The sequence below is a fragment of the Psammomys obesus genome, unplaced genomic scaffold (genome assembly GCF_907164565.1).
Source record: "Psammomys obesus unplaced genomic scaffold, mPsaObe1.curated_primary_1811, whole genome shotgun sequence".
NCBI lineage: Eukaryota > Metazoa > Chordata > Mammalia > Rodentia > Muridae > Psammomys > Psammomys obesus.
Genome location: NW_026593286.1, coordinates 29,741,900 through 29,754,317, shown reverse-complemented (window position 1 = coordinate 29,754,317; position 12,418 = coordinate 29,741,900). Strand labels below are relative to the sequence as shown.

The 12,418-nt window shown below is 39.0% G+C and overlaps 1 protein-coding gene across 22 annotated transcripts in view; it reads left to right on the top strand.

Moving 5' to 3' along the window:
- Positions 1-12,418, top strand: part of Abi2 (abl interactor 2) — a 43,069-nt gene that overhangs the window by 21,548 nt on the left and 9,103 nt on the right. For 11 of the 22 annotated variants that reach the window (XM_055616340.1, XM_055616331.1, XM_055616333.1 and 8 more), the window contains 2 exons: positions 956-1,042; positions 6,749-6,922. In XM_055616340.1, the coding sequence (XP_055472315.1) occupies positions 956-1,042; positions 6,749-6,922 (261 nt within the window). The remainder of the gene's footprint in view (positions 1-955; positions 1,043-6,748; positions 6,923-12,418) is intronic. The other 11 variants (XM_055616341.1, XM_055616336.1, XM_055616339.1 and 8 more) reach the window with 1 other exon arrangement.

The following is a 12,418-nucleotide window of genomic DNA, read 5'->3' as shown; positions in this document are numbered from 1 at the left end:
CAGAACACTCATACATAAATAATTTAAAAAATCTGGAGTCAAAGAAATTGACCTTTAAATTTATTTGCCAATAGTGAAGAGAATTAAAGAATACATATATTTACTATTTAAGTCTTTTTTAAGAGTATAAAGCATTGGCCAGCAATGGAGGCAACATGCCTTTAATCCTAGCCCTCAGGAGGCAGAGACAAGTGGATCTCTGTGAGTTCGAGGCTAGCCTGGTCTATGAATTGAGTGTAGAGCAACCAGGGCTCTATTACACAGAGAAACCCTAACTCAACCCCCTTCTTCTCCCCTCAAAAAAGGCATTTTGGTATTAAAGAATGTATATATATCTATGTATATTTTGCATATACATTTATACACATATAATAAACCTAGCTTAGTAGGATATGAGTTATGAATAATATGAATACCCTGAAGCCTTTTGTAATAGTTAATTTACAGGAATCAGTGTCTCTTAAAGGCTTTGTGGTCTTCAAGTGTTTTCATTGTTCTCCTCCCAGGGGTGCACAGAGAAGCAGTGAGAAGGCAGTGCTGGGCGGGCTGGTGCTGCGCCTACAGGGCCACGCATCTACAGGAGACCATAAGGGGCAGGAGCAAGAAGCTGGCTTTGGATCTTATTTTACATAGTCCTTAGGGAAGAACCAAACCAAACCAAACCAAACCAAAAAGAACCACGGCTAAGAAGTTTGTGTGCATTCTCAATTGACCCAATAAAACGCATAGACCCTTAGTACTGACTGTTAAACACAAATTATGTTTTTAAACTCTTAAAGCTTACTAAACTCTCCAGTGTATTGTTTTGCTTATAAAATTACCCTCCAAAGTGCATACATAAGGTAGACACCTATTGTGAAAAGTGGTTTTCCTTCTTTGTTTTATTGTATTATCCTTTCCTTTTTATACAACGTGCCCTTACCCCTTACCCTCCACACCTTTTTTGTTTTTGCAGTATCTCTTGCTCCTCCTCCTCCTTCCATCCTCCAGGTAACTCCTCAGTTACCTTTAATGGGATTTGTGGCCAGAGTCCAAGAAAATAGTAAGTTTATGTCTTCTTTATGCTGTAGATCAGATTATAGGCATAGAATGTAATTTACATATGACTGAATAGTCATTCACTAATGCTTCACATATTTGAATAAGTCACATATTTGAATTGTATGAATGGCTAGGCTGATGATCAGTAACTGAGGTGGGCTGGAGAGATAGATCAGTGGCTAAGGCTGTGCTCTGCTCTTGCAGAGGACCTGGACTCTAGTCCCAGGAGGGTCCCACACCTTTGGCCTCTGCAGACACTGGCACTCATAGGAATACCCACACTTACATACATAATAAAAAAATGATTATGGGAAATTTCTCTGTTTTCAAATAGCTTTAAAATGATGAGTTGTGGAAGGTACTCTTCAGAGCTCATGCCTAGCTTGCATGAGATCCCAGATTTGAGCCTCCGGACCATAACCAAATGCCGCCTATCCACTGCATAGTTATAAAGATAAGACAAATAGACATAAAAGTAAGAAGAAAAACTGCACTCTAATTGCCAAATAAATATCTTGCTTTTTTCTCAATTGCCCAGATAAGGCGACAGGCTAGTTTGCTCTTACTAGAATCATAGATGTGTCATACATGGCCAGAGCATAGCAGTGTCTCCCATTTCAAGTATAAAAAGGACCATACCACAGTAAGGCACAGAAGAGCAATCTGCTAGTTTGTCTCCCAAGAATTTCTTTGTCTCCCAGTGAATTTCTTCGGTTTGTGGTCTGGTGTTGAATCTTGCATAATTATGTAGCTGATTTTATTGGTACATCAAGTCTTCTGGGGAAGCTTTAAGGAAGCTCGAGAGACTTGTATTTCTAAATTGGAAGGCCTATGCCAACATTTAGTGACAAGTGGCTGTCACAGAAAGAAAGTTTGTGATAGGTGATGAAGGGTCCATAATGAGCCCCAAAGTTGCATGATGTCATGAAATGTAAACTTAAGGGAGTTAACAGTTGATCCTTGAATAACATGGGTTTGAATTGTTTGGGTGTCCTTATGTGTAGGTGTTGTCATTGTTGAAAGTTGTGTCATGGTTGTGTAAAACAGTCTGGTCTGTCCTTTACAATCATAAAATACCTATAAATCTATTATAAAAAGTTAACATTTTTATTAGACTCAAGCAGAAAATCACCCCCAGGCCACATGTGACCTCATTCGTAATAGATATGTAAGCAAATGTAATGATGCAGTATTAATGAAATCATACTTGCATAAAATTAACCTCATGTTGCTCTATAGCTGTAACACTGGATAACCTCGTATTGCTCTTGTGAACTCGTGGTATGGTGTCTGCTTAAAAATAGTGTTAGGGTAATCCCTGCGTTCCCAGTAAATCGTCTGTTAACGTAAAACATATTTTCCTGAGGCTGAGGTCTAGCTGGGTGGTAGAACACTTGCCTAATGTGTACAGCCCTGTGTTTAATTTCTGCCACTGGGTGGGAGGAGTGTTGAGATTGATTGTGATCTCTCTTGATTTTTCACTGCATATAATACATGGGACAGATATCTGTTAATTGAATATAATAATAAGGCTTCCTGTCAGTAGCAGGCTGTTAATAGTTAGGTTTTTGGACTGTCAGGAGACAACAGGCATTTCTGACTTGTGTGATCGTGGGAAAGATGCTCTAATTTGTGCTCTGTCCAAGAGTCAAATTGTGCATTAATTTAAGATATAATTTCATCAGGCCATAGTGGCCACACTGTACCACTTTCATATAAAGGATGGCGTTACTCATGGGCCAGAAATAAGTATAACTTCTTGCTTAGGACTCTCTGGAAGTAGGTATTGGCTAGTGGAATGTAAGGCCTGTCAGAGCAGGGGCTTTGCTCATTTTGTTTGTTGCCTGTATCCCTGGCACTTAGACAAAAGTGTCTGGCCGATAGCAGGTACTTTGGGGTCCTCCTTTTCTTTTTTAAATTTTGTTTGTATTTTAACTGATTGTAGTTTAATCTTAGTGCCTGTTTCAGTTAGGGTCTCTACTGCTCTGATAAAACACTATAAGCAAAAAAGCAACTTGTGGGAGAAAGGATTTATTTTGATTACACTTCAGATAACAGTCACTGAGAAAAGTCAGGGCTGGAACTATGCAGGGCAGGAACTGGAGGCAGGAGCTGATGCAGAGGCTGTGGAGGGAGCTGCTTACCGGCCTGCTCCTCAGTGGTCCCTCGGCCTGCTTTCTTATACCATCCAGGCTCACCTGCCCAGCTTTGGCGCTACCCATAATGGTCATATATGAAGACAATGCATCACAGCCTTGCCCACAGGCCAGTCTGATGGGAGCGTTTCTCAGCCATCTTCCCTCTTTCAAAAGGACTGTGTCAAGTTGACTAAAACTAGTCAGCGTAGTGCCCTGGGTAGAATGTGTCAAGTTCCTTTACTTTTCTGTTTGCTGGTTTCTAAAAATAGTCTTTATGTTTATTAGAAGGTACTTTATGGATATCTGTGAACTTTACAACACTGTAATTTTAAAAGATGTTTTTCAGTTAAAGTGTCATTACAGCAAGAACAATTTCTTCATCAAAAATCAGTTTTAAATTATTGATTAAAGAAGATAGTTTATTGATTAAAGAAGACAGGTTTTAGTTTTTTTGAGACAGGGTTTCCTTGTGTAGCTCTGGCTGTCCTGGACTTGCTTTGTAGATCAGGCTGCCCTTGGAACTCTCAGTGATCCGCCTGCCTCTGCCTTTCTGAGTGCTGGAAGGAACTACAGGCGTGCACCACCATGCCCAGCTTATTTTTTAATTTTTAAAAATCAACTGACATGATGCACATTTACCTGGGAAAATCTCATCTTTCACTTGATACTACATGTTATTTGAGATGTTGCTGTTTAATTTGAACAAAATATTTCAAATAGGCGGTACAAACCAGATTTTAAAACTGACTTCGGAGACTAACAGAATATTTTCTTTTTTGCCTTCAAAAATTGGACTTTAAAGTTGAGTAGGATTATGGAACTAGTTGTCATTAACTTTTACCTGTAATTAGGGAAAGTTACAAGGTTTGTAGAAACACTGAACTTATTTCCTAAGAAGAAGTCCTGTTTTAATTTAATGTCTAAATACTTGATTGGTGTTCAGGACTTAAAGTCGCTTGAGTAGATAATGGTAGGTCTACTTACTGATTTGGCTTCTATTATAGCTGATTTATTTTAGGACTCCTCTTAACCCCCTTCCTCTCAGTTCCCTCTTTTCCGCTCTGTATGATATATGATGGGTCTGGCTTTTCAGTTGTGGCAGGACTTAAACATTCACATTAGTGTTATTTTCTTTAAAACATGCACCTTGGAAAGACTACTTTTGTTTTAGAATCATCTTAAGGCTTTTAAAGTATTGTTTTAAAGATAGTCTATGGAACTAACATATTCTTTGCATTACATTTAATGTGTGGAAGAGTCTGAAATCACTTGGAACCAGTTATATTAAATCACATACACTGTGATAAAATGTGCAGATATGCCCCTATTATTTTTTAAAAATAATTCTCATATGGCAACCCTGCTTCATTGAGTAGAGCCCAAATTCAGCAAATACTTGTGGCAAAGTTTTATTTTAGGCTTCCTCTGTCTGTCCTATTTTGGATGATCTTTTAAATATTTTCTGCTGTATCTCTGTACTTTAAAAAAATCCTACTTTTATTCTTTACAACCAACCTTAAACTGTCTCTTCTGCATGCTCCGCCAGCCCCCAGCAGTCCACGCGACATGTCCATGCGTCTCTGAAGTCTCTCCCAGCCCACAGAAAGCATTTGGTCTGTGATGCATGCTACTATAACTTCTTAAAACATCAGTCTGCTTAATTGTAAATCAAAGTTTAGTTATCCACATCTTAGTTTCATTTGCCCACCATAGTCTTCTCAGTGCTGAAACTGGTTCCTAGCTGCACAAGACTCTTGGGTGGCATTTACTTAGTGATGAAGCATGGCTTGTGAGATATGGGTTTTATCTTACAGTAGTGGCTTCTCAGGCAATGATTAGAGATGTTTTTCCATCTGTTTTTGGAACATTAATCTTGGAGCTTCTTTTCACATCCATAAAATTATGACTAAAATAATACTTTGGCCTGGGTTAGTGTAGTTCAGAGGGTTTGCATAGGATGTATAAAGATTTTGAATTGAGCTCTAGAATCACAGCAAAATTAAAGGGAAAAAACAAACAACAACAACAGAAAACCTAAGGGAAAGATAAAGTGAAATAATGTATTGTAAAATACTAGATGGATAACTGGCATGCTTCACAAGCAAAAACAATAACTCATGGCAGTTTTCTTCAGCTGGCTCTGAGGCAGTTATAAAGAAGGTAAAAATTAGCAGTATTGCTACCTTGAGTAATTTTATAATGTGATTTTTCTGAAGGTCCCTTGGGTGATCTCTGTTTTGGTGTAGATGTTAACCCAGTCACCTTTTATAAATGTATAGAAGTTTCACTGCTGTTTTTACCCCATTATACTTAATGGGGTAAAAAATTTAATGAAAAACATTAAATTTGAATAAAGGATATATTAAGAGTACAGATTTGTGTTTTATGTTTTGTTTGTTTATTTGTTTAAAAAGAAAAATAACATAGGACTAGTGCCAGGCACAAATTCAAGGCCAACCTATGCTACACAGTGAGGGTTCCCCTCCCCCAAGAAAAAAAATCCCAAATTCTATAGGAATAAAGAATTTTTAATGAGTAAGTTTTTATTTTATAAAGTATGTAAGTACAGAATGGTTTAGCATGGAAAAAACACTGAAATAACAGAGTATGGGTTTGGCATGTCTGATTGTAGACTGAGATAAAAATTAGGATTCCTCAGAGAATATCATGTATACAATTGTTACTTTATAAGTAAGAATAAGTGCTGATGGTTAAAACTAAGTAGCAGATAAATGCAAGTGTGTTTTACTTTGTTGTGTTAAACTATGTACCAAGCGTTTAAAAGCTTTGAGTTCTGAACTGATTTTTTACATGGTACAACACTGTGAGACTGGTCTACGGAAGCGTAGCTCTGCAGGATATATCTTAAGTCATCTAGTAATACATCTAATATGGACATGTCATCTCAGAAAATTCCAAATAATCACTAAGCCTAAATTGGTTCATATTCTAGAAACCAAACATTTTAGTGGTCGACATTACCCAGAATTGTTACTGATTTTTTTTTCCTTCTCAGTTTGCTACAATTCTGTTTAATATGAATTAGGCTGGCAGTATGGCGAGTCTTAAAATCCCAGCACTCGGTAGGCCGAGGCAGTGGGATTGTGAGTCTGATTGGTCTTTCTAGTTGAGAACCTGTCTGAATAAATACACACAAAATTGAGAGCAGAGTAGCAGATTTAAAAATTTGACTGTTTCTCTGACTCGTTTTACTTTCTTATGTAATTGTAATTATCCAAGTTATTAACTCCTTTAATAGGGTATAAAGTTTACCATAGTGTACCTATTTCTTTAGAAAGATAATTATGCATTTTTACTGAGAGGTTCTGGAGGCCCAATTAATAGTATTTTGACCAAACTTCATTTAGTAGTAGTAGTAGTAGTAGTAGTAGTAGTAGTAGTAGTAGTATTCTCCCTCCCAAAAGGGAGGGAGAAGCCATGCTTTCTCATTCATTTTTTTGAAAGATTATTGTTTTCAAGTCTAGGTTTATATTCATGAATCTAGACGTTCATATAAAAATTGAACTTTACATGATATATAGTTTGTTGTCAGCTTGATAAACTTTTAGTTTCAGATACACCACCTCCACCACCACCTGTGGAAGAGCCAGTATTTGATGAGTCCCCTCCTCCACCACCTCCTCCAGAAGATTATGAAGAAGAGGAAGCAGCTGTGGTTGAGTACAGTGATCCTTATGCTGAAGAGGACCCACCCTGGGCACCAAGGTCTTACCTGGAAAAGGGTAAGTGCCAGGAGGCCATGTAGAGGAGTATGAAAACACCTGTATGTAGAAATGACACCAGCGGGTGCAGAAAAGTCTTGTCTATTTTTTACATATAAGTAAAGCTTTATTTAGCTGTATTATCTGTTCTTAGTATTCAGTCAGTTTACAAGGTATATGATTTTGAAGGTTTATTAGTAAAATTGTATGTTTATCTGCTAGTATTGAAGTTGCTTTTCACAAATTATTTGTACAACACAAAAAAATCAAAAACAAGTAGGATTTTCTTTGGAATCCCACAGGAAGAGGATTATTTTTCTAAATTATCTCTATCTCCATGCTTTCAACCATCATCATCATCATCATTATTTTAATTTTTTTTTAAAGTTTCACCAGGTAGCTCAGGTTGGCTTCTCTCTCCTGATCTCTCTGCTTCATAATGTTTGACTTTGAGTATTCTCATAGGAAACTTTCTTCCAGAAATAATGATGTTTCAGTTTCTTTTGTAGAATGTGTGTGTGTGGCATTGCCTCTGTTAGGTAACCATGACATGGTACCTTGGGACAGGAGCTTCCAAGTCTCAAGACTGATCAATCAATTCAACTGTGCTTGGTGGCTCATACCTATAGCTGCAGCACTTGGGAGGTTAAGGCTGAGCTGAGCTATATCGTAAGGTCCAGGTCAGCCAAGGCCACAGAGGAAGATCCTGCCTTAAAAAAGAAACAAACAACAACAAAAACCTAACTAGCCCAGATGGGTAGTGGTGGGGTTGTTGATATAGAAAGAAAATTTCTGTTAAAGAAACCAAAGCAGTCAGCCCACTATGCCTCAAATTGGCTGTACCTTAGAATCATGTCTTAGTCACTCTTCTATTGATGTGATGAAGCACCATGACCAGGCAACTTAGAGAAGGAAGCATTTCACTGGGGACTCGCTTACAGTTTCATGACCATTGTGGTAGGGGCGTGGCAACAGGCAGACAGGTACGGCACTGGAGCAGTAGCTAAGAGCTTACATATTCTGATCTGCAGCCTGAGGAGTATAGGGAAGGGAGACAGAGGGATGGATGGATGGAACAGAGAAAGAGAGACAGCAGAGAGACAGACAGACACACACACACAGTGACAGAGAGAGACAGAAACACACACACACAGAGAAGACACAGAGATAGGCAGAGACAGATGGGGGCAGGACTTTGCTTCATTTGGGCATTAGACAGACTACCAACTAGGGACCAAGCACCCAAACTTATTGAGCCACAACGAATCACCTGTGAGCTTTTGTGAAGAGCACATGTTGGCCTGGAGAGATGGCTCAGCAGTTACAAGCATGCACTACTTTTGTAGAGTACTCAAATTCAGCTTCCATCACCTGTATTGGATGGCTTACAACCAACTCTAACTCCGTCTCCAGGGGATCTGATGCTTTTGGCTTCTGTAAGCTCCTGCACTCATTTGTACATACTTGGATACAGACAGACATACAAATACACATAATAATAATAAAAAACAAACAGGTAAAACGAATCTTAAAGAAATAGTGGCCTTAACAGGTTTGTCCAAGATAGAGCAATTATACACAGATTTTTTTTTTCTCTAAACAGGAACTGGGGGAAAATATACAAAACAATACTTTCTAAGACATTAGATAACAGGTGGTAGCGTAGCTTGACCCCCAGGCAAAAGGGAATCAGTTCTGTAAATGTCACAGATTGTCAAGAAGGTGAAAGAAAATGAATATGAGAGAGAAGCAGAATAGCTTTAGAGACAGACATTGAACTTCCTGGAGATGAAAAATACAGTGTCTAGAAAGACACTGCAGAAGAAAGGATCAATAGCCTTGACCTGGACAACAGAAACATCCAATCTGTGCCACAAAGAAGAAAGATAGATTTTAAAAAGCAAAAGCAAACCATTAGGCATATAAGGCAAGATGAAATAGTATTCATTATATATATGAATTATATATAATGTAGTATATATATGTAATATACACACATATGTGTATATGTATGTGTATGTATACACCTACGATTACAGTCTCTGGAAAGGCTAAAATAGACTTGCAACAATCATAGTCAAAATGTTTTCACAGTTACAGAAGATACATCTAGTTATTTATTGATATCTAACAAATGTTTCCAGAATTTACTATCTTAAGAAACCATATTTATTCTCTTTTACTTAGCTGTGTGGCTTAGCTGGGCCCTGTAGTTCAAGGAGTTATTCATGGTAGCAGTCCAGGTATGGGCTAAGACTTAAGAGTTGTTTTAAGAGCTGGCTAGGGGATAACATACTCTCAAGATCATTCATTTGGCCTAAGGCAATATTGATTTCATCATGGATTTTTAACATGAGGGCCATAGTTTCCTACAGTTCTGTGCTGCATTGCTCTTTCCATAGGAATAGCTCATAAGATTTCCCTCATGAGAGTAAACAGGCAGAGAAAGTGTTTTGGCAGGATAGAAGTTTGTTGACTCTATCTCAGAAGTGACAATTTATTAGTTTTGCCATGTTTTGTGAGAGTGTGTGTGTGCATGCATGTGGAGCTTTTCACCTTATTTTGTGAGATAGTGTTTCTCTTTGAGATCTGGGACTTGATGATTAGGCTAGATCTACTTGCTCCCACCTTCCCAGTGCTAGAGCTGCAGGCGTGCGTCGCCACACCAGCCTTATGTTGGTGCTGAGGGTTAAAGCTCGGCCTCATGTTGTGTAGCAGTTTATGGACTGCGCTATTGCTCCGGCCCTCAAGCTGTTTATTAAATCAAGCTGGGGCCTGGAGAGATGAAGCAGCGCTTATGAGCACTGGCTGCTCTTTCAGAGAACCTGATTTGATTCTCAGCACCCAAATGGCAGCTCAGAACTGCCATTCCAAGGGGATCTGATGTATTCTCCTGGCCTTTGTGGATACTTCATGGATGTGTGTGGCACAGATACACATGCAGGCAAAAATACCTATGCATATAAAATAAAAGTTACAAAACTTTAATAAAAGCAAGTTTGTAGGTTTAGCCAAATGCAGGGAGTGGGTTTTGCATAAAGACTCAAGTACCATGAGGCAGAAATCATTTGGAACTTATTAGGAAGTTGTCTATCGTAAAAATTAGAAATTCAGAGTGTCAAGAAGTAAACCCCACATAGAAGAAAAAAAGAAAATCACGCTAAGGCACATCAAAAATAATTAAAAACCACTAATAAAGAGAAAAATATTAAAGCTGTTTAGAGGAGAAATGGCTCATTCGATAAGAAAACAAAGAATAACTGCATAGTCTCATGCAGGTCAGAGGCAGACACTTTTAGAATAGTTAAGGGAAATGTCAGTCTAAAGTTCTTTAGCAAAAGCACCCTATCTATCTGTCTATCTATCATCTATCTATTCATCCATCTGTCTACCTACCTACCTATACTATTACTATTCTTTGATTCAGGATCTCTCTACAGGACTGCCATAAGTTGAAAGGCTGTCTAGGTTACAGAGTAAGAATTAGTTCATGGCCAACCTGTGTAACTTGACAAGATTCTGTCTGTCGTAGTCGGGGTTTCTGTTGCTATGACCAAACACCATGACCTAAAAGCAAGTTGGGGAGGAAAGGGTTTATTCAGCTTACACTTCCATATTGCTGTTCATCACCAAAGAAGTCAGGACAGGCACTCAAACAGGGCAGGAACCTGGAGGCAGGAATTAATGCTGAGGCCACGGAGGAGTACTGCTTACTGGCTTGTTCCCCGGGGCTTGCTCAGCCTGCTTTTCTATAGATCCCAGAACCACCAGCCCAGGGGTGGCAACACCCACCATGGGCTGGCTCTTCCCCACAGATCACTAACTGAGAAAATGATTTATAGCTGTATCTCATGGAGACATTTTCTCAGCTGGGGCTTCTTCCTTTCTGATGACTCTAACATGGGTCAAGTTGACACATAAACACATCACTGATAAGCCACAACCTGTCTAGATCTCACATTAAAAACATAAATGACTTTAATAGTCACACAGTCTTTACAAATTTAAACACATTTACATTTTGATCTCTTTAAAATATCCATTTTCCCTAAAAATCCAAAATACCTTTTAAACATTGAAGATCTTACAGTGTGGGCACCTGTAAAAATCAAAATTAATTTACATGCCTTCTTCAAGAGGGAAGCACCAGAGCACAGGCACTGTGTGAACTACAACAGTATGAATACCTTGGTGCCAATGCCTGGGTCCATGTGTGGTCTTCCAGACTCCTCCAGAGGGCTTGGGTCACTGCTCCAGCTCTGCCCTGTGAGGCACACACAGCTTCTCTTCTAGGCTCTGGCTGGCTACCCAGCTGCTGCTGCTGAGCTTGGGGTCATCCCATGGTACCGGCGTCTTCAAAATGATGGAGTCTCTGCTGCAACTGGGCCGCTCTTTCACCAGTAGTCTCTCATAGATCTTTATGGCACTGAGCCTTAACTTCTCTGCATAGCTTCCCTTCATTCTTGGGCCTGCAGATGACACTGAAGCTGCATCTTCACCAATGGCTTCTCCTGGCCTTTCTCAGTGCCAAGCCTCAGCTGCGCTTCATGGCCCATTCACACTTCTAAAACCAGTCTTGTCTGGGTGCCTTTTTACACATTACCAAGTCAGGCCGCCAGTGTGGGTTACAACTTTGGCCGACTCTGGAACAAAGCTTCTCTGTGCTCTCAGGAAACACTTCGCAGAAGATTTCATCTCATTGCTGCTGGTGCTCCAGCTGATCAGCATTAATTGTCCTATTATGGTAAAAGCTCTATCCATTAGCAGTTCTGCTAGATTTTAAATCACAACTGATTGTTCAGCCCCAGCATACCAGAGCCACAGACTCTTAAATCAAAATAGCAACGGCCCTGATAGTCTTTAGTCTTCCCTCTGAACTGTCACGAGCCAGGTCTTCCTTCATCTTCTGCACTGCTCTCAACATTCTTATCTTTCAAGCTCCTACAGAACATCCTACAAAGCTCTTAATATTCAGTGGCTTTTCTAGCCCAAAGTTCTAATGTCCTTCCACAATCCTCCACAAAACATGGCCAGGTCTGTCACAGCAGTACCCTATTATGCTGGTACCAATTTGTTTTAGGGTTTTTATTGTTGTGACAAAATGAAAAGTGAAACTAGGTCTGAGGATGTAGCCTAATGCTAGAGTGCTCGCTCAGCCTGTGAGGCCCAGCATTCAGTTCCCAGTGCTGAGGGGAAAGCACAATAAAGTGTATGCAGATCTCATGACAACAGAAAATGTTAAGTCATGATGCTCTTTAGTTAAGACATAGTGCTTATTTCTTGATTATTGTTAAGAAACTGGTTTTAAGTTGATCTATAGATTGAGTGCAATCTCACTAAATATAGAAATCTTGCTTATAGAAATTGGCAGGAAGGTTCTGAAAGTTACAGTGGAATATAAAAGACATAAAAGTAGCCAGAAATTTTTAAAAAATTGGAGTAATGTTGGAGTATTTTTTATTTTATCTATCTATCTATCTATCTATCTATCTATCTATCTATCTATCTATCTATCTA